The 25,950-nt window shown below is 47.4% G+C and overlaps 1 protein-coding gene across 6 annotated transcripts; it reads left to right on the top strand.

The window, feature by feature from the left end:
• Positions 1-801: 801 nt before the first annotated feature.
• ZSCAN2 (zinc finger and SCAN domain containing 2) lies at positions 802-25,106 on the top strand. Of its 6 annotated transcripts, none has more exons than XM_033190928.1 (3): positions 802-963; positions 3,879-4,392; positions 7,233-7,541. In XM_033190928.1, exons 2-3 carry the CDS (start codon positions 3,987-3,989, stop codon positions 7,343-7,345), a joined length of 519 nt encoding a protein of 172 aa, XP_033046819.1. In that variant the 5' UTR covers positions 802-963; positions 3,879-3,986; the 3' UTR covers positions 7,346-7,541. The 6 variants fall into 6 exon arrangements, with proteins under 6 accessions (XP_033046819.1, XP_033046820.1, XP_033046815.1 ...); XM_033190929.1 differs by lacking the exon at positions 7,233-7,541 and adding an exon at positions 18,301-18,607 and having other exon boundaries at positions 813-963; XM_033190924.1 differs by lacking the exon at positions 7,233-7,541 and adding an exon at positions 22,302-25,106 and having other exon boundaries at positions 819-963.
• Positions 25,107-25,950: the final 844 nt, after the last annotated feature.

The following is a 25,950-nucleotide window of genomic DNA, read 5'->3' as shown; positions in this document are numbered from 1 at the left end:
CTAGGGGCGGTGTCTCTGCCTGGGGAGGTGGTGACGACAGGGCAGGTTTCACCCAGGAGGAGCTGGAAGATTGGGAGTTCCGCGGCAGAGGAGGCGGGGCAGGACGTTCCTCCAAACACAGGAACACCACGTGCGAAAACAGAGGGGTGTGCGAAGGCGGGGTGTCTGTGTACAGCTGCAAACTGGGGGAAAGGCGCCAAGCTTGGGCGATGAGGATTTGTTCCCCCATGGATTCCCTTCCTGCCCAGGGTCCGCTCTTGCCGGTAGAGGGTGCCTGACAATACTCCTTGCCACAGGGTTCGCAGCTGAAAAGGTCCTTCAAGTCTGATCATCCAACTTTCACTTTTTAAAGACAAATATACAGAGGCCTTAGATAAGTGAAACGGTTTGTCTCGGGTTACAGCTCTGGCCAAAACAGGGGTTCTGACGGCCAGTCCGCGGATTTACATTTGAGTAAATACATGTTGAGAGCTTGGGTTTTCCCACTAGCTTTTATTTTCTTTTTGTCCTTTTTTTTTTTTTTTTCAGCCTTTGTCAACCTTTCTCCCCTTTTCATTATGGGGGGATTGTTTTTTGAGTCTTTATGATGTAGTAAGGATTTTTTTTTAATTTTTTAAATTTTTTCTGCCTCTGACCTGCGTGCACTGCCCAGGCTATCAGCCCCAAGCCTTGCTGCGGAGACCGCGATCAGATTCGCCTCCGGGCGGACTACATCTCCCACAATGCCTTGGGCCCAGCCTCCCTCCCGCCGCCCGGCTGGGTGCCGTCTCCACCAATAGAAAGGCAGAATTTCCAGGGCCGTTCTCGGCAGCCAATGAGCGAGGCGATGGGCGGGCCTCTCCCGTCCATTGTTCTCGGTGCCACACGGGCTTGAGCCGGGGTGAATCCGGAGGGGCCGGGCCGAGTCCGGAGGCGCTTTTGCGCGCGAAGCAGCCGCTAGAGCAAGACCTGGTCTCCCGAGAGGTGAGCCGGAGAGGCAGGCCTGGAGCTGCGCGGACCCCGGGCAGTAGCCCGAGGTGAGGGAATAGCGGGCCTGGAGCCAGCTGCCGGCAGCTCTGCTGGGGGAGGGGCGTCGGGGTCGCGCTTAGTGTCCTGCGGGCCGTGCAGCCCAGAGCGCCGGCTCCGTTCCGCGAACTGTCCTGGAGGCGTCTCGCTGGCGGAGAGCTCCTTGCGTCTCCTACCGGGAAGCGCAGGCTTTGGACGGGAAGGGGCATTCGACGACATCCCGCGCAGCGTACACGTTTTACAGATGGGGAAACTGAGGTTCAGGGGGGCGTGTCGTGCCCCGAGTCAGACGGCAAATTAGCTGACCGGGCACACTTTTCCCAGGCTCCCAAGTAGGAAGAGTTCTCTTATACCATATGCCAATGTTTCTTCTAGTCATTTGAGTAAAATACACGTTGAGAGCTTGGGTTTTCCCACTAGCTTTTATTTTCTTTTTGTCCTTTTTTTTTTTTTTTTTTTTTTTTAGCCTTTGTCAACCTTTCTCCCCTTTTCATTGAAGGGGGTTGTTTTTTGAGTCTTTATGATGTAGTAAGGATTTTTTTTTAAATTTTTTTATTTTTGAAGAGACTGGGTCTCACTCTGTTGCCCAGGTTGGTCATGAACTCCCGGCCTCAAGCCGTCTTCCCTCCTCAGCCTCCCGAAGGGCTGGATTTACAGGCGTGAGCTACAGCTCCTGGGCTAACAATAATTTTGTATTGCTTTTATAATGCTCATTTTAAGTCGTTTGCAATTCCACTGCTCTCAATATTTTGTAGCTGCCGTCCCGTTCTTTTTTCCTGTGAGTTCATTTATTTTTTATTTTATTTATTTATTTTTTTGAAACGGAGTCTCGCTCTGTCGCCCAGGCTGGAGTGCAGTGGCGCCATCTCGGCTCACTGCAAGCTCCGCCTCCCGGGTTCACGCCATTCTCCTGCCTCAGCCTCCGGAGTAGCTGGGATTACAGGCGCCCGCCACCTTGCCCGGCTAATTTTGTGTTTTTAGTAGAGACGCAGTTTCTCCATGTTGGTCAGGCTGCTCTCGAACTCCCGACCTCAGGTGATCCGCCCACCTCAGCCTCCCAAAGTACTGGGATTACAGGCCTGAGCCACTGCGCCCGGCCGTGAGTTTATTTTTAAAGGGAATTCAGGACTTACTATGTCTATGGTTTTTCTGCCCTGCTGATTTTGTGTTTATCCATTATTTTCATATTAGAAGGATTATCTTAAATCATTAATGATTAATATTTGTCAGTGTAATTTTTAAAATATTAAAAACATACAGCGTAATGCACAGATCTTAAATTTCATGTTTGCTGTTGTGCCGCCATTGCCAAATGAAGATATTGAAAATTTCCATCATCCCAGAAGGCTCCTTTGAGCCCCTTTCCTGTCATTACCACCCAAACGTAGCCATATGTTATAGCACAGTTTCTTTTTTTCTTTCTGTTATTTATTTGTTTGTTTGAGACAGAGCCTTGCTCTTTTGCCCAGGCTGGAGTGCAGTGGCACGATCTCGGCTCACTGCAACCTCCTCCTCCCAGGTTCAGGCAGTTCTCCTGCCTCAGCCTCCTGAGTAGCTAGGTTTACAGGTGCCCACCACCATGCCTAGCTAATTTTTGTATTTTTGGTAGAGATAGGGTTTCACTATATTGGCCAGTCTGGGCTTGAACTCCTGACCTCAAGTGATCCGCCTGCCGAGGCCTCCCAAAGAGCTGGAATTACAGGCAACCACGCCCGGCCTATAGCAGTTTCTAATACATGCTACTATATGGATGTGTCATGGTTTATTAGCCATTCCCTGCTGCTGGATTTTTAAGGACTCAAGTTTTTGGTTTTTTTTTAAGATAAAGTACTGAGGGGCCGAGGCTGGATTGGAGAGTATGGGCATGTTTTAAACTTCATACTTAAAGTATGGCAATAATGCAGTTGAGATATTGCCTTTCTTCCAATGAAGCTCAAAGTGCTTTGACATCTGATCCATTGCTAATCCTTAAGATGCCCCCATAAAAACAGAAACATGAGTGTTATTATCTCTATTTATTAGGTGGTCACAGAGTTTGGTGACTAAGTTGTTTTTTAGGTCAAGGTCACACACACACTCCTGTGTTGCAGGAGAATGGCCCTGAGTCTGAGCCCTTTCCCCGGAGTGCTGGCAAGGGCATCCGCCAGGAAGAGGTGACCAGGGGACCACAGGGTGCACTCGGCCACCTCCGAGAGCTCTGTCGGCGTTGGCTGAGGCCAGAGGTACACACCAAGGAGCAAATGTTAACCATGCTGCTAAAGGAAATTCAGGCTTGACTGCAAGTCAAGTCAAGGTCCAAGTCGGAACTGACTTGTGAGAGTCCTCAGTATTTCAGTCATGGGTTTTTCCTGGGGACTTTGCATTTCTGATACTCATTCTTTGGTGTTTTGGAAGGAACAATGCTGTATTTTTTGTGCTTGGGATACTTTTTTTGTTTTGGTTTTTGTTTTTGAGACGGAATCTCACTCTGTTGCCCGGGCTGTAGCGCAGTGGCGAGATCTGTGCTCACTGCAACCTCCACCTCCTGGGTTCAAGAGATTCTCCTGCCTCAACCTTCCAAGTAGCAGGGACTACAGGCCCCCGCCACCACACCCGGCTAATTTTTGTATTTTTAATAGAGACGGAGTTTCGCTATATCTCAGGTGATCTGCCCACCTCGGCCTCCCAAAGTGCTGGGATTACAGGCGTGCGACACCGCCTTCTCTTACCACAGATGTTTTCAGGAATAAGCCATTTTTTCTTTGAGAGAAACAGGAAACGTCTGTTGGTTTGCATATGTAAGGACCACTTGGTGGTCTGACCTGGGCTTCTGTGAGTTAGATTGCTTTAAGACAGTCTACCTATAGATTATGGTTCTCTTTTTTGTTTCTTAGCGGGACTACTTGTTGATATCTGAGGAGGGAAGTGTCTTACCTGAGAGCCTGGCTGGAGAAGACTGAGGTTCAAGGCTTGAAGCCTAAGTGATTGCCCCAGGACCGTGGATGATGGCTGCAGAGATCCCGAGAGTGACCACTCCGCTGAGCCCCTTGGTCCAGGTGCCTCAAGTGGAAGATAGACAGAAGGAGGAGGTCACCACCATGATCCTGGAGGATGACTCCTGGGTGCAGGAAGCTGTGTTGCAGGAGGATGGCCCTGAGTCTGACCCCTTTCCCCAGAGTGCTGGCAAGGGCAGCTCCCAGGAGGAGGTGACCAGGGGACCACAGGGTGCACTCAGCCGCCTCCGAGAGCTCTGTCGGCGCTGGCTGAGGCCAGAGGTACACACCAAGGAGCAGATGTTAACCATGCTACCAAAGGAAATTCAGGCTTGGCTGCAAGAGCATCGGCCTGAAAGCAGTGAGGAGGCAGCGGCCCTGGTGGAAGACTTGACCCAGACCCTTCGGGACAGTGGTGAGACGCAGAACCTCATAAGGAGAGGGTGGGAGCACCCTTCCAAGGTGGAGGAGTGCGTTGTGTCAGAGGAGGAGAAAGTGGTGTCCAAGACAGAGTGGGGGGCCAGCGCCATCCCTCTGCTCTGTCTGCAGGCAGTCAGCATGTTCATCAGCCTTTTAGTGTCCTCACTGTGTGCAATGTCAGCTCCAGAACTGTGGTGTAGGAGGGGCTTAGAGCTACATTTGCATTGTAAGCACAGTTTTTACTTCTATGTTTAGTTGGAGTGGTTGGGAAGGTGGTGGAAGTTACACAGGGAGGAGATGGTGACCCCTGGCACCTTCACTTGGTTGTACAAGAAACATCCAAATAGTTCTTGCAATTAGAGAAAACAATCTGATATTTTCAACTTTTTTTTTTTTTTTTTGAAACAGAGTCTCACTCTGTCGCCCAGGCTGGGGTGCAGTGGCACGATCTTGGCTTGCTGCAACCTCCGCCTTCTGGGTTCAAGCAGTTCTCCTGCCTCACCGTCTTGAGTAGCTGGAATTACAGGCACGCGCCACCATGCCTGGCTAAGTTTGTATTTTTAGTAGAGACGGGGTTTCACCATGTTAGCCAAACTGGTCTCAAATTCCTAACCTCATGATCCGCCCACCTTGGACTCCTAAAGTGCTGGGATTACAGGCGTGAGCCACCCATGCTTAGCCTCAAAGTGATTATTTTTATGAAACCAAGAGAAATGACAAGTAAACCAGCTAATAACTAGGGACTTTCTGTATAAAGTAATCGTAGGCTCTTAAAATCGTAACTTCAAACTTGAGCTCTTTGCAATAGTTACTCTGTTTTTTTCTGGTGTTACTAATAAGTATTGGGATCCTGGCTTGCCATTTAACAGCTGTCTCCCTCCTGGTTTTCCGTTGTAAACTGGACTCACTTGATGACCAAATATTTACTTCAGATGTACCTGTGCCTTTAGGGCTGTCTCAGGGGTCATAGGATATGGCTGCCTTTGTGCTGATGAGAACTACGGAAGTTCAGAGAAGGGAGCATGGAGAGGAGAGGTCAAGTCAGAGAAGGCTTCCTGGAGGAGGTGACACCTAAGCAGGAGGTTGTAGAAGGGATTAGGGTGTGGCAGCTGAGAGGAGCTGTGCTGAGCAGAGGCTTGCAAGGGCAGAGCCAAGGTAGTTTATACCTTTGGGTAACAGCAGAACTGGCTGATGGGAGTGGCAAGTGTGTTTTTAGGAAGTAGTAGGAAGTAGAGTTTGGGGGAAGGGTGAGTGAGGGCTTGGACTGAATGTCATTGGCCTTATCAGGTTCTTGAACTAGGGCCCCAGGGGGCATGGGAGGAAGTGGAGTTTGGCAACAGGATGTAGGTTTCATTAGGGTAGTGAGGGGCTAGGGGCAAGAGAGCAGCCAGGAAGCTCCCTTGTCATCGGGTGTGCAGTGATGGGGGTTGGCCCCAGATGGGGCACGTGTGAGAAAAAACTGATAGTCACCATGGCTAGCACTTCCCAAGCTCTTTCTGCAAGGCAGGACATATGCTTAGCATCTAATATGGAAAACTCATATAATCTTCACCACCCTGGAAGATAAGCAGGATTATCATCACCAGAGATCCCTTAAGATCATATGCCTTTGTACCAGGCAGAACTAAGATTTGAACTTACATGTCTGAGGACATGGCCCATGTTTTTAAGCGCTGTCACATGTATGATTCTAAGAGACACTTCCTAGTGGGTGTTGGAAGTTGGGGATGCAGATGGAATTAAGACAGTGACTAACTCCAGAGCATCTGGCCTGGAGGATTCAGAGGACTGGAAAGAGAAGAGAAGGAAACTGAAGGGGTTTGGGGCAGACTATCACAACCTCCAGGGACTGGGAGAATGAGTAGAGCTGTCCTGTGGAGAAAGGGACTGGTGTCGAAGGTCTGCAGTGACTCAACCCTCCCCTGGGCAGCTTCATGTCTGTCTCACTAAGAATCCTGTGAGTGGCTGATGTTGTCATTTCACAGATAGGAAAATGCAAGTTCAGGAAGCTCACAGAGCTTAAATGGTGGAGCCAGGATTCAAACCCAGACCTGTCTCTTTCTGCATAGAGATCTCAGTTTTGCTTGAAGCAAAGTGCTTGATTTTCTTTGGCCCTGAAAAAAATAACTTTGAATTTTATTCCTCCTATTAAAATAAGCAAACCTGTCTTCCTATTTTACAGCTGTCTTTGCTTCCCTTCTGGTGGAGGTGACCAGTTTGTCATGAACTTTGGATCTGCAGTCAGATACTGCTGAGGAGAGAGTGGTGGAGGGCTGAGGAGAGGCCTCAGGTTGTTATTTGGTTGGGAAGGCACAGAGCAGAGGTTCAGGTCTCAGCAGGTGTCAGAGGCGATTACAACCCTTCCTATCCGGCTTGCGGCAGGGCCTCTGTGCCTTTCATCTTTCACTGGGCACCTGAGGTGGGAACCAATGGGGACCATCCCGGACTCATGAGTTTGTCTGTCCCCGACTTCTGCCTCTGAGATTGTCTTTGTTGGTCTTTGTTTAACAAATGCCCCTGCTTCCTCATGATTGCTCACAGGAGTCCCTGCATTTGTCTTCATCCCTTCTCAAACATTTACTCGACATAAGGCCGCGTGACCTCTATTCTGTTTGTCCTGCTTGAGACCTTTGGACACATTCACCCAGCACAGGACATTTCCAGGCCTGGTTAGTCAGTGGTGGTTTAATGTTTTTCTAACAGGAACCTCTGGGCACTCACAATTCAACTACCTTCTAATTCTAATGAAGATCAGACCTATGTTAATAGATTAAGAGGCAGAGCTTATGTCTCTCTGTGACTGTTTCCTGAGGACATTTTACTCTCTATACCCAGCCCTAATCCAGATGCATGGAGTTTCTCACCTGAATTCTTGGAGCAGCTGCCAAACTGAACCCATCTTTAGCTTCTGCCACTTCATCGCAACTCTTCCACTCCTACCAGAGTGATGGGGCACTCCTGCTTAAAAACCTTCCTGAGCTTCCCAGTATCTACCAAATCAAGCATGACCTCTGTGTTCTGCTTGGAATCCGTGACTCTGTGAGACCTGGCCCACACCCCTGCTGCAGCCTGCTCCCACCCCTGACCCTCCATGCTCTACCCCCACTCCATTCAGATCTTGCTCTTTCTTGAACAGAGCCTGTGCTTTTTTTTTTTTTTTTTTTGAGACAGGGTCTTGCTCTATCCCCCAAGCTGGAGTGCAGTAGTGCCATCTGAGCTCACCGCAACCTACGCCTCCTGGGTTCAAGTGATTCTCCTGCCTCAGCCTCCCGAGTAACTGGGATTACAGGTGCCCACTACCATGTCTGGCTAATTTTTGTGTTTTTAGTAGAGACGGGGTTTCACCACATTGGCCAGACTGGTCTCGAACTCCTGACCTCAGGTGATCCACCCACCTCGGCTTCCCAAAGTGCTGGGATTACAGGCATGAGCCATCGCGCCTGGCCCTTGCTCCTAGATTTTTGGCTTAGAATAGCCTTGTCCCATCTCTGTGTGATAAAATCCCAGTTGTTCTTTGAGTGCCTACCCATGGAGACCCTCTTCATTAAAGCTGTTTTTAAACCCTGTCCCTTTTCCCTATCCCCAGTTCCACACACCTAGGAGCACCTCTAATCACCTCTGCTAGAAGTCATCTCCCCCAGAACATTCAGATTCGCTCTCTTGGCTTTGTATCATAGTTCACTTTGTTTTCTGTTTATATGAATATTTGTCTTATTTCTTCTAGGAACCTATAAAATCCTAGAAGACAAGGAACCTGTCTTTTTAAAATTTAATTTAATTTTATTTTTTGAGACATCACTCATCACCCAGGCTGTAGTGCAGTGGCGTGATCTCTGTTCACTGCAAGCTCCGCCTCCCAGGTTAAGGCCATTCTCCTGCCTCAGCCTGCTGAGTAGCTGGGACTATAGGTGCCTGCCACCATGCCCAGCTAATTTTTTGTATTTTTTTTTTTTTTCAGTAGAGACGGGGTTTCACCATGTTAGCCAGGGTGGTTTCGATCTCCTGACCTCGTGATCCGCCCGCCTGGGCCTTCCAAAGTGCTGGGATTACAGGCGTAAGACACCGCACCCAGCCAGAACCTGTCTTTTTCCTTTCTCTTTAATTCCCCCTCTTCCCTCTCTTCCACCCTACTTCCTCTTCCTTTCCCTCTCACTTCAATATCATGAACCTCTGATCCCCACCCTAGAACTCCTGAATCAGACACTTTGAGGGTGGCCGGGCCCGATGGCTCATGGCTGTAATCCCATGTCTTTGTGAGGCTGAGGCGGGTGGATCACTCAAGGCCAGGAGTTTGTAGACCAGCCTGGCCAACAAAGTGAAGCGCCATCTCTACTAAAAATACAAAAAAATCAGCCAGGCGGTGGCGTTTGCCTGTAATCCCAGCTACTTGGGAGGCTGAGGCAGGAGGATCGCTTGAACCTGGGAGGTGGAGGTTGTAGTGAGCTGAGATCGCGCCATTGCACTCCAGCCTGGGTGACAGCAAGATTCTGTTTCAAAAAAAAAAAAAAGGAAACTTTAAGGGCGATGCCCAGCACCCCTCTAAGTGATCCCCATTCAAACTCCAGTTTGAGAACCTCTGCACAAGACCTCTGGTTCTCAAACTCAGCCGCACATTAGAATTACCTGGGGGCCTGGAGCCTACTCCAGGGATTCTAATTTTCCGATTTAATTGGTAATGGGTATGGCCTGGGCAAGGGAGTTTTGAAAGTGCCCCATGTGATTCTATTATGCAGCAAAGTGTAAAGACCACTGCCATAGAGCTTTGTTCCTTAGAGGGTGGTCAGTGGGCCAGCAGCATCAGCTCACCTGGGAGTTTGTTAGACATAAGGACTGTCAATCTCACCTAGCCCCGCTGAAGCAAATTTGCATGTGACATGATCTCCAGGTGATTCCTATGCTCTTTGAAGTTTGAAAAGCATTAATGACCCAGGAGAGGAATAGAGGTTAACTTCAAGCCTTCTCTTGTCCAACAGTTGAGTGAAAGAGTCACAGCTGACCTCTCCAGCCATCCTCGGCATCATCTGGCTTTCAGCCATCAGAGGCAACAGGTGATTTGTTTCGAGCTTGCTGCCCCAGCGAAATGCTCCCTTAATGACCACAAATGAACACACACATTCATTTGTCTCAGCCAGAAAGGGAGTGGAGAATGTTAGAGCTTATGTCTTTCTAAAGCTACAATTCTTAGTTTCAAAACAAAATTACTTTAATATATGTATGAGAGAGACAAAGTCTTACTCTGTCAACCCAGGCTGGAGTGCACTGGTGTGATCATAGCTCACTATAACCTTGAACTCTTGGCCTCAAGTGATACTCCTATTTCAGCCACCCAAAGCACTGCGATTACAGGAATGAGCCACTGTACTCAGCCCAAAAATTACTTTTAATTTACTCAAATATTTGAAAAGTATACCAGACAGAACTCTTAGGGAGAAGTAACGTTATAACTATGAAATGTTTGGCATTCATTTATTTCACCAGATAGCAGTCCATTGGTGTTTTTATCAGCAGTTAGTCTTTCAAGCAGCCAGAGTTCAGGGGGAACAATGCTCCCAGTCCCTCAGGGATGCTCAGGTTTCCGCTGGGCTTGCCAGGGCAGCGCTCTAATGCGGAGAGCCCCATTGAGAATGGAGCTAGGCATACCCTATGTCGGAACCACTTCTCTCTTTTAGACCAGTGGCTGAGACACGGGAAGGTCACAGTCAGGCAGGAAGGGGCTGGAGAAGAATTTTGAGCCAAACACAAACCAAAGCACCAAAGATTGTGACCAGTTTATTTCGTTGTTATAAATAAATTACAGCAAATTCAGGTCCATCCCCTATTGACATGAGTCTTCCCCATGTTCATGCTGGTATGCTCTCTGGTGGGGGAGAGAAAGAGGAGGCCTGTGGCCAGGCAAGGACACGCAGGGCTCTGTAAATGGCCATGGGAATTTGTGCTTTGCATGTGAGGCCAGAGCACACGTGGCAAGTGCAAGAAATACAAGGACCATTGGATTAGATCGAGCTACGGTGGCAGCTTTTGTCCAGTGACAAGGGGAGATTTCCTGTGGCCCTTCAGGAACTGTTCCCGTGAATGATTTTTGGACAGTGGTCAAATCATTTTGAAAAAACTAAAATTGGATACCTACTTTGCAGCTTACAAAGAAATAGATCCCTGCTTTACAAGTTACACAAAAATAGATCCCGGATGGATTATAGATCTGTACTAGACAGGATCTGAAATGACATGTAAGAGAGTATTTTTGTAATCTTAGCATGCGGGAAGGACTTCCATGTTTGTTTGACAGGAACCTCTAGGCACTCACAATTCAAGTATGAGGTGTGAATAAGCAATACAGAAATACAGAAATCATCAAAGCTGGATTAGAGAAGTCTTTTTTTTTTTCTTTTTGAAATGGAATCTCACCCTGTCACCTAGGCTGGAGTGCAGTGGCGCCATCTCGGCTCACTGCAACCTCCCCCTCCCGGGTTCAAGTGATTCTCCTGCCTCAGCCTCCCGAGTAGCTGGGACTACAGACGCCCACCACCTCTCCTGGATAATTTTTGTATTTTTAGTGGAGATGGGGTTTCACCATGTTGGTCATGCTGGTCTTGATCTCTTGAACTCAGGGGATCAGCCCGCCTCTGCCTCCCATAGTGCAGGGATTACAGGAGTGAGCCACTGCACCCAGCCAAAACAGAAGTGTTTCATGTAAAACATGATACTGTGAATCAAGTTAAAAGACAGCATACACATTAGGAGGAAATATATGCATCCGACTCTGTAACATAGCAAATCATGAGTCAAAATCCTTGCTCTACAAGAGCCTCTGCAAATTCTTAAGTCAACCAAGTAGAATAAAAGGTAAAAGATGTAAAGAAGCAATTTAGAAATGAAGAATTAAGAATTATGGGCCGGGTGCGGTGGCTCAAGCCTGTAATCCCAGCACTTTGGGAGGCCGAGACGGGTGGATCACGAGGTCAGGAGATCGAGATCATCCTGGCTAACACGGTGAAACCCCGTCTCTACTAAAAATACAAAAACTAGCTGGGCGAGGTGGCGGGCGCCTGTAGTCCCAGCTACTCGGGAGGCTGAGGCAGGAGAATGGCGTAAACCCGGGAGGCGGAGCTTGCAGTGAGCTGAGATCTGGCCACTGCACTCCAGTCCGGGAGACAGAGCGAGACTCCGCCTCAAAAAAAAAAAAAAAAAAAAAAGAATTATGAAAATATGTTCTGGCCGGGCACAGTGCTCACACCTGTTATCCCAGCACTTTGGGAGGCCAAAGCAGGTGGATCACCTGAGGTCAGGAGTTCAAGACTAGCCTGATGATCATGGTGAAACCCCATCGCTACTAAAAATACAAAAATTAGCTGGGCGTGGTGGCATGTGCCTGTAGTCCCAGTTACTCAGGAGGCTGAGGCAGAGAATCTGTTGACGTGGGAGGCGGAGGTTGCAGTGAGCAGAGATCACACCACTGTACTCCATCCTGGGCAACACAGTGAGACTCTGCCTCAAAAAAAAAAAAAAAAAAAGTTGGGGTCTCACTCTGTTGCTTAAGCTGGTCTTAAATTCCTGGCCTCTGCCCTGGCCTCCCAAAGTGCTGGGATCACAAGCATGAGCCAACAGGTTTAACCCATGTATTATATTTTATTATTTTAACCATTTTTGGAATACAGGTCAGTAGCGTTAAGTACATTCACATTGTTGTGCAATCATCACTGGTATCCATCTATAGAACTTTTTCCTCTCAAGTTGAAACTCTGTGTCCATTAAACAATAATTCTCCTTTCCCCCCTCCCCCAACCCCTGGCAACGACTATTCCACTTTCTCTGTGATTTTGATGACTCTAGATACCTCGTATAAGAGGTTTGTTTTTTTGTGTCTGGCTTTTTTCACCTAGTATAATGTCCTCAAGGTTGAGGCCAACCCATGTTGGAGCATGGGTCAGAATTTCATTCCTTTTCAAAGCTGAGTAATATTTCACTGTATGTATATACTGTATTTATTCACCTGTTGATGGACATTTGGGTTGTTTCCACCTTTTGGCTGTTGTGAATAATTCCTGAACATGATACACAAATATCTGTTCTAGTCTGGGCTATCAGTTTTGGGGGGTTATATACCTAGAATTAAAATTGCTGGATTAGGCCAGGTGTGGTAGCTCACGCCTGTAATCCCAGCACTTTGGGAGGCCAAGGTGCAGGGATCACCTGAGGTCAGGAGTTCGAGACCCACCTAGCCAACATGGTGAAACCCTGTCTACTAAAATCACAAAAATTAGGCGGGCTTGGTAGGTGGTGCCTGTAATCCCAGCTACTGCAGAGGCTGAGGGAGGAGAATCGCTTGAACCTGGGGAGGCAGAGGTTGCAGTGAGCCAAGATTGTGCCACTGCACTCCAGCCTGGGTGACAAAGCGAGATCTTGTCTCAAAAAAAAACAAAAAAAGAAAGCAAGACTGTTCTTACTTATATCCTTAATGCCTAACTGATTTCTGAGTTTTGGAAGGCTGAGGTAGGAGGTGAGAGGATCGCTTGAGCCTGGGAGTTCAAGGCAAGCCTGGGTGATGTAGTGAGACCCCATCTCTTAAGAAAAATTTAGCCAGGTGCAGTGGCTCACGCCTGTAATCCCAACACTTTGGGAGGCAGAGGTGGGCAGATCACGAGATCAGGAGTTCAAGACCAGCCTGGCCAACATGGTGAAACCCCGTCTCTACTAAAAATACAAAAAAAAAAATTACCCAGGCTTGTGGTGGTGTCCACCTGTAATCCCAGCTACTGGGGAGGCTAAGTTAGGAGAATCGCTTGAATCCAGGAGACAGAGATCACGCCACTGCACTCCAGCCTGGGAGACAGAGCAAGACTCCGTCTCAAAAAAAAAAAAAAAAAAAATTTTTTTTTTTAAATTAGCCAGGCATGGTGGCACACACCTATAGTCCCAAGTACTTGGGGGCTGAGGTGGGAGGATCACTTGAGCCTGGGAGGTCAAGACTTAAGTGAGCCAAGATCCCACCACTGTACTCCAGCCTGGGAAACAGTGAGATACTGTCTCAAAAAACAACAACAGGCCAGTTGTGGTGGCTTATACTGTCATCCCAGCACTTTGGGGGACTGACGCGGGCAGATCACCTGAGGTCAGGAGTTCAACACCAGCCTGGCCAACACAATGAAACCCCATCTCTACTAAAGATAACAAAAATTAGCTGGGGGTGATGGCGGGTACCTGTAATCCCAGCTACTCAGGAGGCCGAGGCAGGAGAATCGCTTGAACCTGGGAGGCGGAGGTTGCTAAGATCGTGCCACTGCACTCCAGCCTAGGCGACAGAGCGATACTCTGTCTCAAAAAACACAAAACAAAACAGAAAACAACAACAAAAAAGTGGATGTCTGGGCCATCCAGCCTCTTACTCACAAGCCTGCTTCCTCAGAAGCCACCTCCCTGCATCTCGTCATATCCACAGAATGTGCTCCTCTTGGCATCCTGGAGTAGCCAAAGCCATTTCTACCAGTAAAATTTTTTTTTTTAATTCCCAGCTGCCACCATCTCCTCTTATCTCCATTCACAACATGGTAAGAATATCATTTTTGTATCTGACCAAAACCAGTTTCTGAGTTTTCATTTTCTTAATTGGCCACCAATAAATAAAGGAGGGACTCGCCTGCCCTTGAATGTGCTCTGCTGTGTGCTCTGCATCTCATAGGAGCCAGCCTTTCTCAGGGAGCCTGGAGGGGGCCAGGGATCCCTTATTCTTCCCAGCTCAGCGACTTTTTCCCATTTTGGAGGCCCTTGTCAGGCAGATCACCTGAAGGGCCACTCTTTTCTGTCCTGTAAAATGGCTCCTGTGTCTCTCTGTTCTCAGAGGGCAACTTGTGAAGAACTGCCAACCCTCCTTTGGTCTTTGCTGGATAGCAGTAGTCTTTGTAAAGATAGGACTCATCTTTGAGCAGTCCAGTGAAGGGGTTATTGGGCCTGGATTCTACTTAGAGTGACCTCTGTAGTGAGGTTTATCATATTTATGTTATACAGCAGCATAGAAACGACATTCTAAGGGCCAGGCGCGGTGGCTCAAGCCTGTAATCCCAGCACTTTCCGAGGCCGAGGCAGGTGGATCACGAGGTCAGGAGATTGAGACCATCCTGGCTAACACAGTGAAACCCCGTCTCTACTAAAAATACAAAAAATTAGCTGGACTTGGTGGCGGGCGCCTATAGTCCCAGCTACTCGGGAGGCTGAGGCAGGAGAATGGCGTGAACCCGGGAGGCAGAGCTTGCAGTGAGCCGAGACTGTGCTGCTGTACTCCAGCCTAGGTGACAGAGTGAGACTCCATCTCAAAAAAAAAAAAAAAAAGTAATGACATTCTAACCAAAATTGGGGTTGGGAGGAATAAGGTCGTTTTATAGGATGTGTTCTTTGATTGTCTTGTTTGTAATACCTGGGAGTTCAAAGACTTGACATTTAAAACAAGATAGCCCCACATACTAAGTATCACACTTAAAGGCTGCCAGATTTTAAAGAAATTTTTTCATATGTTCATCTAATAGCTTGATGCTGCTATTTGGGTTTTTTGTTTTTTGTTTTAACATTTAAGTCTTAGATCCATTTGGAATTTGTCCATTTCTGGGTCCAGCTTGAATTTTTCCATTTGAATTGAATTTTTCCGGTTTTCCCTAACTAGTTCTTCTAGCATCATTTATTGTATGTTGTATATTTTCTCCATGGATTTAAGAGGCCAACTGTATTGTATGCTAAATTTTCATAGTCGTTATACAGATTCTCTTCTGTTCTCCTGTCCTGTCTATTCATGTGCCACTTGTATTAAATTCTGAATTTACGTATCTATTGAATCTATTTCTGGAGCTTTTATTTTGTTTATTTGGTCTGATTGTTTATTAATGTTTTAATTATTGAGATTTCATAATGTTTTTGTTTTTGTTTTTGAGATGGAGTCTCGCTCTATTGCCCAGGCTGGAATGCAGTGGCACGATCTCAGCTCACTGCAACCTCTGCCTCCAGGGTTCAAGCGATTCTTCTGCCTCAGCCTCCCAAATAGGTGGGATTACAGGCGCCTACCACCACACCAGCTAATTTTTGTATTGGGTTTCACCGTGTTGGCCAGGGTAGTCTAGAACTCCTGACCTCAGGTGATTCACGTGCCTCAGCTTCTGAAAGTGCTGGAATTACAGGCGTGAGCCACTGCACCCAGCAGAGATTTCATAATGTTTTAACATCTGACAGAGATAATCCCTCTCCCCTCCAATTTTAGTCAATAATCTTATCTTTTTTTTTTTTTTTTTTTGAGATAGAGTCTCACTGTCACCCAGGCTGGAGTGCAGTGGCACAGTCTCTGCTCACTGCCACCTCCACCTCCTGGGTTCAACGATTCAACGATTCTCCTGCCTTAGCCTCCCAGGTTGCTGGGATTACAGGCGTGCGCCACCATGCCCAGCTCATTTTTGTATTTTTAGTAGAGATAGGGTTTCACCATGATGTTGGCCAGGCTGGTCTCAAACTCCTGACCTTGTGATCTGCCCGTCTTTGCCTCCCAAAGTGCTGAGATTACAGGTGTGAGCCACTGCTCCTGGCCTCTTTTTTTTTTTTTTCTTTTTCCAGAGACAGAGTCTCACTCTGTCACCCAGGCTGGAGTGCAGTGGCATGATCATAGCTTACTATAACCTCAAACTCCTGGCCTCAAGCAATCCTCCCACCTCAGGCTCCTGAGTAGCTGGGACTACAGGCATGTGCCAGCACACCCAGCTAATTTTTTTATTTTTTGTAGAGATGAAGTCTTGCTATGTTGCTCAGGCTGGTCTTGAACTCCTGGCCTCAAGCAGTCCTCTCACCTCAGCCACCCAAAGTGGCAATAATCTTACCTTTCTTAATGTTTATTTTTGCAAACCTCTACTTCAGCTGCATGCTTTACCATATTTAAATGTGAATTATTTGAATTCCCAGGTTATTACAGATGAGGCAATCAACGAACATATCCTATAAACCACCTTATTTCTCCCAACCCCAGTTTTGGTTAGAATGTCATTTCTACACTTCCGTATAACATTTACAAGCTCTGTAATCACCCTAATTGCCACGGTAGTTTTAGTCTTCATTCTAAAGTTAAATTCGTTAGGTGTTCACCCCCCTAACAGTCCATGAATTTGTGTGTGTTCAAAGCTATTTGCCTATAGGTTTATACTTGAAGGACAGTTTTGTTGAATATAGAGAAATCTTTTTTTTTTTTTTCCTGAGATAGAGTTGCCCAGGCTGGAGTGCAGTGGTGTGATCTCAGCTCACTACAGCTTCCGCCTCCTGGGTTCAAGCAATTCTCCTGCCTCAGCCTCTCGAGTTGCTGGGATTTACAGGCACGTGCCACCACACCCAGCCTGAATATAGAGAAATCTGAAACCAGCTGATTTTCTTTCGCCTTGTAAGTGATTTGATCCTTTTGCTGTTGTCCACCAGTCTCACTGTTAGCCACCCCGGGTTAGTTTTTTTGGCCCATGGTATAGCTTTCAGAGGTTCTTATATCCTTATAGGTTATATCTTTAAATATTAGTCCTTTTTTTTTTTTTTTGAGATGGAGTCTCGCTTTGTCGCCCAGGCTGGAGTGCAGTGGTGTGATATCAGCTCACTGCAACCTCCGCCTCCCGGGTTCAAGTGATTCTCCTGCCTCAGCCTCCTGGGTAGCTGGGACTACAAGCGTCTGCCACCACACCCAGCCATTTTTTGAATTTTTTTTTGTAGAGATGGGGTTTCACCATATTGGCCAGGCTGGTCGCAAACTCCTGACCTTGCGATCCACCCACCTCGGCCTCCCAAAGTCCTGGGATTACAGGCGTGAGCCACCACGCCTGGCCTTTAAGTATTAGTTCTATTGAGTTTTCTTTTTCGAGAACTCCAGTTGTTTACTGATTCTCCTTTTGCCTAACTTCTCTTTCTATCTTTTTGTTTAAGATAGGGTCTCACTGTGTCACCTAGGCTGGAGTCCAGTGGTGCAAACATGGCTCACTGCAGCCTCTGCCTCCTGGCCTCAAGCAATAGTCCTGCCTTGGCCTCTTAAGTAGCTGGGTCTACAAGTATGTGCAGCCACACCTGGCTAACTTTTGTATTTTTTGTAGAGATGGGGTTTTGCCATGTTTCCCAAGCTGTCCCAAACTGCTGGGCTCCAGCAATCCACCTGTCTTGGCCTCCCAAAGTGCTGGGATTACAGACCTGAGCCAACACGTCCGGCCCTCTATCATTCTTTTTAATCCTTTTAACCTATTCCTTTGTTTCCATTTCCTGTCATTGCTTTCTCATTTTGGTCCTCTTTTTCCCATTCTCTGCTTTCCAAGATGCCTGTTCCCATTGTGCTCCTTTTCCTGTTGTCTTCATTTCTCTGGGTGATTTTCCCTCCTTTCCTGAGTTCTTCTAGTGTACATTTCATGTCTTTCTGTTATCTCACCATCCCTTCTTCAAGCTCTACTCTGTGATATTCCTTTATAAAGGCAGTTGCCTCATTTAATTATTTTTATGGATGGAAATGATCACTTTTCTCAGTAATAGTAATTCCTCGGGCCAGGCGCAGTGGCTCAAGCCTGTAATCCCAACACTTTGGGAGGCCGAGTCAGTTGGATCACTTGAGGTCAGGAGTTTGAGACCAGCCTGGCCAACATGGCAAAATTCCATCTCGATTAAAAATACAAAAACATTGAGCTGGGGGCGGGGGGGGGGGGGGGGTGTGCACCTGTAATTCCAGCTACTCAGGAGGCTGAGGCAGGAGAATCGCTTGAACCCGGGAGGCAGAGGTTGCAGTGAGCTGAGATTGTGCCACTGCACTCCAGCCTGGGTGACAGAGTGAGACTTCATCTCAAAAAACAATAAATAAATAAATAAATAAATACTGTGGATTAATGTGTGTGGGTCAAAGGCTCTTTCCTTCTCTGCTTTCCAGAAACAGCTTCCTGCATACATGGCTGCCCTGTGTGATTCCGGTTGCAGCCTCACCTCCTTTGCCTCTCTGAACCAAAGAAGCCAGCCCTATTTACCCCAGTTCCCAAACACAGGAAGTGATTTTCTGCCTGAGCTTTCTGAAATCTGCTGCCTCTCACCCCAGGGCTTTCCATGCTTATTCATTGCACTTCCTTCCTCATTGCTTCTACTCAGTCTGCTGTTTTGGGAAGCTCTGACATGTATTTTGGTGTCTGCAAATTTTATCTTCTGATCTCACTGAAAATAAAATTGGAGTTTTACTTGTTTTCCTTGTTGCTTCCGAGATCATTTGAGAGCTCACCAGTTCTGATTTTAAAACAGCAAAAACAGCCTTATTAGCTAATGTTACCTATTCAATTACTAAAATCACCCAAAAAAATGTTTTTGGGCATGTTAGTTTGCTAAGAATAAATCAGGGCCTTGGCCTGCAGGTTCTTCTAGAGGAGAGATGATAGCAGGGCTCTATGCTCAAAACTTGCCAAAAAACTGTCTTCCGGCCAGACATGGTGGCTCACACCTGTAATCCCAGCACTCTGGGAGGCCAAGGCAGATGAATCACATGAGGTTGGGAATTCAAGACCTGCCTGACCAACATGGAGAAACCCTGTCTCTACTAAAAATACAAAATTAGCCAGGCGTGATGGCACATGCCTGTCATCCCAGCTACTTGGGAGGCTGAAGCAGGAGAATCGCTTGAACAAGGGAAGCAGAGGTTGCAGTGAGCCAAGATCGCACCCCTGCACTCCAGCCTGGGCAACAAGAGCAAAACTCTCTCAAAAAAAACCCAAAAAACAAAAAACAAAACAAATAACAAAACTGTCTTCCATGACCAGGCACAATGGCTCACACCTGTAATCCCAGCACTTTGGGAGGCCCAGGCGGGCGGATCACTTGAGGTCAGGAGTTTGAGACCAGCCTGGCCAACATGGTGAAACCCCATCTCTACTGAAAATACAAAAATTAGCCAGGAACAATGTGTTGGGATGCGCCTGGAGTCCCAGCTACACTACTCAGGAGGCTGAGGCAGGAGAATTGCTTGAACCTAGGAGGCGGAGCTTGCACTGAGCCGGGATTGCACCACTGCACTCCAGCCTGGGTGATCACGTGAGACTCCATCTCAGAAAAAAAAAAAAAAAAAAATGTCTTGCAGGAAGTTGAGGAAGCACAGAATTCCTGTTCCTGCCAAGTCAGAGTATACCTTGTGCCCTTTGTGCCTGTATCTGTCCTCTAGTGATATGAGGGGTGCGGCTGGAGGGCAATTCTGTGAACCCACAGATAGCAGCAGCATGTGTGTCGGTGTAAGCTTGGAGTGTTTTCAATTTTAAATGTGAGCTTATGGCCAGGCGTGGTGGCTCATGCCTGTCATCCCAGCACTTTGGGAGGCCAAAGCAGGAGGATCACTTAAGCCCAGCAGTCTGAGACTATCCTGGGCAACATAGCAAAACCCCATCTCCACAAAAATACAAAACAATTAGCTGGGTGTGGTGGCATACACCTGTGTAATCCCAGCTACCTGTGAGGCCAAGGTGGGAGGGTCACCTGAGCCCAGGAAGTCAAAGCTACAGTGAGCTGCGATCTCACCAGTGTACTACCGCCTCCGTGACAGACTGAGACCTTGTCTCTAAAAAATAAAAATAAATGTGATCTTAAATTGACTGAAGGCAAGAGTGGAGTCCAGGTCCTGCCTGAGAGGGGCATGTCCAGTTTTATCATGTTTGTATGTGAGGGTTTACATTAACTTACAGAAAATTAATTGAGCATCTAACCTTAAATAAAGTTTATTAGTTTTAATAATAGAAATGTCACTAAGAGTTCGAGTGCAATGGCACATGCCTGTAATCCCAGCCCTTTAGGAGGCCCAGGCAGGCAGATCACCTGAGGTCATGAGTTCGAGACCAGCCTGGCCAACATAGTGAAACCCCATCTCTACTAAAAATACAAAATTAGCCAGGCATGGTGGCAGACGCCTATAGTCCCAGCTACTCTGGAGGCTAAGGCAGGAGAATCGCTTGAACCCAGGAGGCTGAGGTTGCAGTGAGCTGAGATCTCGCCGTTACAGTCTAGGCTGGGTGACGAAGTGAGACTCTGTCTCAAAAAACAGAAAAAAAGTGCAGCTTTTTTTAGGATTGAGGTCAAGAGGGAAATTTCCTCCTCAGGCTCATCAAGAGGACATTGTATGGTATAAACAATGTCATCAATAACTTCCTGGCAGGATTAATGTTCTCGACAGCCATTAATTTCTTTTCTTTCTTTTTTTTTTTTTTTTTTGAGATGGAGTCTTGGCTCTGTTGCCCAGGCTGGAGTGCAGTGGCGTGATCTCAGCTCACCAAAACATCTGCCTCCCAGGTTCTAGCAATTCTCCTGCCTCAGCCTCCCAAGTAGCTGGGATTATAGGTGCCTGTCACCATGTCCAGCTAATTTTTTTGTATTTTTAGTAGAGAGAGGGTTTCACCATGTTGGTCAGGCTGGTCTCAGACTCCTGACCTCAGGTGATCCACCCGCCTTGGCCTCCCAAAGTGCTGGGATTACAGGCCTGAGCCACCATGCCTGGCGACAGCCATTAATTTCTAATGACATTTCTTAGAGCGTCAGCCAGGGCTATGAAGCCAACACACTGTTCAGTAAACATGGTTCTGCCGGGGGTCAGAACAGTGTGATCCAGGCTCAGCTCTCTACTCTGGCCTCATCCTCGGGTAGATTTTACAGTCCCTCATCTAAGGAAGGGGCTGTGTTCTAGCAGTCCTCCCTATTGATTTCTTTTACTCAAATATTTGGGCAGTGGAAGGTTTAACAAGTTCCCAGAAAATATTTTGTATTACCAATTAAAGATCTGTTCATAAGCTCCCACTGCAGACAAATTTGAGGGCTCTTTTAACAATCCAGTTAACTTGCTTCTAGTCATTGGTATACACACCTATGGTCCTGATTGCAGGGGCTCTGTCATCTTTCCTGTGTCTTAAATACAAAGTAATGAGGTCATAAACACCAGGTACATGTTATACAAGAAATTATTATGTAAGCTCCTTTTGAAAGGAGACCGAGCTTTAGGGAAATGTCTGTGGTACCAATAAAAAACTCATTGATTCACTCATTACATTGAATCAAGCACCAGGCATTATGGTGAGTATCGGGGTAATTGGTTAGGTACCCTGTTGATGTCCTTTAAAATTCCCACCTGATCTCATTTTCAGATGAAGACATGGGACATGGAACCCAAATCTTTAAGGCTTTGAAATTCTGGGTGATTGCCACAAAGATTATGAGGCCTAACAACCAGTCAGAATGAAATAAGCCTGTTTTTTTTTTTTTCCCCTTCAACTTTTAAGTTCAGGGGTACGTGTGCAGGATATGCAGGTTTGCTACAAAGGTAAATGCGTGCCATGGTGGTTTGCTGCACAGATCATCCCACCACCTAGGTATTAAGCCCAGCATCCATTAGCTATTCTTCCTGATACTCTCCCTCCCCCTCCCCCACAGGCCCCAGTGTGTGTTATTCCCCTCCATGTACTCATGTGTTCTCTTCATTCAGCTCCTACTTATAAGAGAGAACATGCAGTGTTTGGTTTTCTGTTCCTGTGTTAGTTTGCTGAGGATAATGGCTTCCAATCCATTCATGTCCCTGCAAAAGACATAATCTCATTCCTTTTTATGGCTGCATGGTATTCCATAGTGTATATGTACTACATTTTCTTCATCCAGTGTATCATTGATGGGCATTTGGGTTGATTCTATGTCTTTGCTATTGTGAATAGTGCAGCATTGAACATATGTGTGCATGTGTCTTTATAACAGAATAATTTATATTCTTTTGGGTATATTAAACCTGATTATTAAAGGCTTTGAGGATTTCCTAGCCTCTTTGTGTTCACTGGAAGTTTAATTTTTATAAATTTCCCCCTTAGTTTCCTTTTGTCATCATGACGGAGTTGAGTAGACATTGTATGTTTTTCTTCATTGTTTCAGATTTTGAGATACAGAGTGAAAATGGGGAGAACTGTAATCAAGACATGTTTGAGAATGAATCACGTGAGATATTCTCTGAAATGCCTGAAGGTGAAAGTGCTCAGCACTCCGATGGCGAAAGTGACTTTGAGAGAGATGCTGGTGTCCAGAGGCCCCAGGGACACACCCCAGTCGAGGACCACGGGGAGGTGCTCTCTCAGGACAGGGAAGTTGGCCAGCTCATAGGCCTGCAGGGCACCTACTTGGGGGAGAAGCCCTACGAATGTCCCCAGTGTGGGAAGACCTTCAGCCGGAAATCCCACCTCATCACACACGAGAGGACCCACACAGGAGAGAAATACTACAAATGTGATGAATGTGGAAAAAGCTTTAGTGATGGTTCAAACTTTAGTAGACACCAAACCACTCACACTGGGGAGAAGCCCTACAAATGCAGAGACTGTGGGAAGAGCTTTAGCCGGAGTGCCAACCTCATAACCCACCAGAGGATCCACACAGGGGAGAAGCCCTTCCAGTGTGCCGAGTGTGGCAAGAGCTTCAGCAGGAGTCCCAACCTCATCGCACATCAGCGCACCCACACGGGAGAGAAACCCTACTCGTGCCCTGAGTGTGGAAAGAGCTTTGGCAACCGATCCAGCCTTAACACGCATCAGGGGATCCACACTGGAGAAAAGCCCTACGAATGTAAAGAATGCGGCGAAAGCTTTAGTTACAACTCCAACCTAATCAGACACCAGAGAATCCACACAGGAGAGAAACCCTATAAATGTACTGACTGTGGGCAGAGGTTCAGCCAGAGCTCAGCTCTCATCACCCACCGGAGAACCCACACAGGAGAGAAACCCTACCAGTGCAGTGAGTGTGGGAAAAGCTTCAGCCGCAGCTCCAACCTGGCCACGCACCGGAGAACCCACATGGTGGAGAAGCCCTATAAGTGTGGGGTGTGCGGGAAGAGCTTCAGCCAGAGCTCCAGTCTGATCGCACACCAGGGTATGCACACAGGGGAGAAACCCTACGAGTGCCTGACATGTGGGGAGAGCTTCAGCTGGAGCTCCAACCTCCTCAAGCACCAGAGGATCCACACGGGAGAGAAGCCCTACAAATGCAGCGAGTGTGGGAAATGCTTCAGCCAGCGCTCCCAGCTCGTAGTGCACCAACGGACCCACACAGGCGAGAAGCCCTACAAATGCCTCATGTGTGGCAAGAGCTTCAGCCGGGGCTCCATTCTGGTCATGCACCAGAGAGCCCATTTGGGAGACAAGCCCTACAGGTGCCCCGAGTGTGGGAAAGGCTTTAGTTGGAACTCGGTCCTCATTATACATCAGCGAATCCACACTGGGGAGAAGCCCTACAAATGCCCCTCCTGTGGCAAAGGCTTCAGCAACAGCTCTAACTTTATCACACATCAGAGAACTCACATGAAAGAGAAACTTTATTGAAGTGGCAAAGAGCAAAAGTGAGGGACTGGCCTAGAGTGGGAGTTGCCGCACTGCCCCAGCAGTGATTCCCTTTCGAACAGCCGTGCTTCCTAAACATTCTATGGGGTTTTGCCAGAATCTTCCCCTTGCTCATCCTCATTTCCAGGACACTGTCATTTTAGTGGTCTGAGTCAAGTCCCATATACATTCAAGAACAGGGCAAAGGAGTGGAAGGTCTGGAAAGTTGGGTCTTTTTCCCTTACATTGGGTGACTTGATTGGCCCCCTCTCTCGTGATTCCTCTGTGCCTCAGTTTCCTCTTTGGTAAAATGGGGTGGAAATGTTTCTCCATGTGGAATGGAAGACAGCATGGCCCACAACGTGGGCCAAGTCCTCAGAGAAATACTGGAAATCTTTGGTGTGGTTCTGGTGGTTTCGTTGTTTTGCTGCCACATTGTTGGGCTAAGGTGCCTTCACCCCAAGCTGTTAGTGTTCCAGAGCTCCCTGCCCATGCTGGAATCTGCTCTTCTGGCTTTGGTGCCTTGGGCTTTGATTTCAGGTCAAGATGGAGGGGCTTCTCCAGTTCTGAGTCACCCACATGAAGATAAAGCCCCTTTCTGTTTCCAGAGTGTCAGGAGCACAGAAACTTGAGGAAGTACAGCCTGGAGCCAGTGTCCCAGTGTCCTTTCCATTGGTAAGAGTTGGACAGGGCCTGCAGGAAAGGGGTAAACTGAGGACATTTCAGTGCTTGATTTTGTCTCTGCCTACTGTCCTGTGGTAGGTAGGTCAGCTACCATGGGAACACATTTGTTCTTGTGGGGTTTTATCCTGGAGAGTAGTGAAGTCTGAGAGTCCCAGCTGCCATCCCATGGTGGATGGTAACTTCTGTCTCATCAAGAGTAAAACAGTCCTACACGCAGCAGGGTGGGTTTGTGCCTTTGGCCCAACAGATACATAGCCCCATAATTCTGAATTATTCTATGCACTTGTTTCCCTCTTCTTTTATTTTTTATCTGATATATGCTGACCTAGAATCCTGTCAGGTAGCTTTTGTATACTAATAACATTATTTTTAAAGAAGTGCTAACTTTGAGGACATATCTGTTCCCTGGAGATATTTGGGCTTGAATCAGGAGTTTGTCCTACAGGTGTCCCCCTTGATCTTGGGATGCTACCAGGGCTTTGTTCTCGGGATCCTCGCACCTGGAGAGAGTGAAGATGGGCATGATGGCAGGTGAAGCGGTTTGCGGTGAAGTAAGAGGAGATAAGGTGTTTCCAGGAAATGAGAAACTGCCTCCTCCTACACATGGGGCCTGTGCTCAGAATGGGCTTAGTTCTTATAGGATGGATGCTCAGTATTCCCTAATAAAGTAGAGTTCCATTCTTTTCCTGAGTCTGTCTTTTACTATGTTAAAAACCTGAACTAGGCTGGGCACGGTGGCTCACACCGGTAATCCCAACACTTTGGGAGGCCGAGGCAAGTGGATCACGAGGTCAGGAGATCAAGACCATCCTGGCTAACACGGTGAAACCCCGTCTCTACTAAAAATACAAAAAAATAGCTGGGCGTGGTGGCAGGTGCCTGTAGTCCCAGCTACTTGGCTGAGGTAGGAGAATGGCATGAACCTGGGAGGTGGAGCTTGCAGTGAGCTGAGATCACACCACTACACTCCAGGCTGGGCGACAGAGCGCGACTCTGTCTCAAAAACAAAAACTAGAACAAAGACAAACCTGAACTGTTAGCAAACTCACCCCTCACTTCCCCACCCCACTTGCCTCCTGCCCCAGGCTGAGAGTGCCCCAGGCCTACATGGAGTAAAAGTCCGTTGCTTGGAAGAGTATACCTTTGGGTGAACCTAGACTTGCATGTTCTTGACCAGGGCACACACCTTCCCACTACCTTTTGCAAACCCTGCTTGGAATCTGTCCTCCAAGACTTGGAGCCGTGGCTTTGCTAAGGATCCAGATGACATCCTGAGGAAGCCATTGGCAGTCATCTCTGTCCAAAATCCACTTAGACATGAGGAGGAAGTTCTAGGCAGTGATGTTTGTTAAACAAAACCAAAAGAAAAGAAAAATCAAGTAGGCTGTGAAATCCCCATCATTAGTACCATTCCTTCACTAACTTGGCCAGCAGTCATTGAGGACTTAGGTACCATCGCTGTACTAGGTGCTAGGGAGAGGTTGTGAAGTCCCATCATTTGTCCAATAGAAGGAAGATTCTCATCGGGG

The sequence above is a fragment of the Trachypithecus francoisi genome, unplaced genomic scaffold, assembly GCF_009764315.1.
Source record: "Trachypithecus francoisi isolate TF-2019V2 unplaced genomic scaffold, Tfra_2.0 Lachesis_group3, whole genome shotgun sequence".
In the NCBI taxonomy this organism is placed as follows: domain Eukaryota; kingdom Metazoa; phylum Chordata; class Mammalia; order Primates; family Cercopithecidae; genus Trachypithecus; species Trachypithecus francoisi.
Note: the sequence above shows the minus strand (reverse complement) of the source record. Positions and strands in the feature narration are given on the sequence as shown.

What these genes read in the sequence shown, in the direction of transcription:
- ZSCAN2 (XM_033190924.1), top strand. Translation starts at nt 3,987, where the DNA reads ATGATGGCTGCAGAGATCCCGAGAGTGACCACTCCGCTGAGCCCCTTG. An exon ending in CCAGACCCTTCGGGACAGTG is followed by an intron (nt 4,393 to 22,301) that starts GTGAGACGCAGA and finishes TCATTGTTTCAG; the next exon opens with ATTTTGAGATACAGAGTGAA.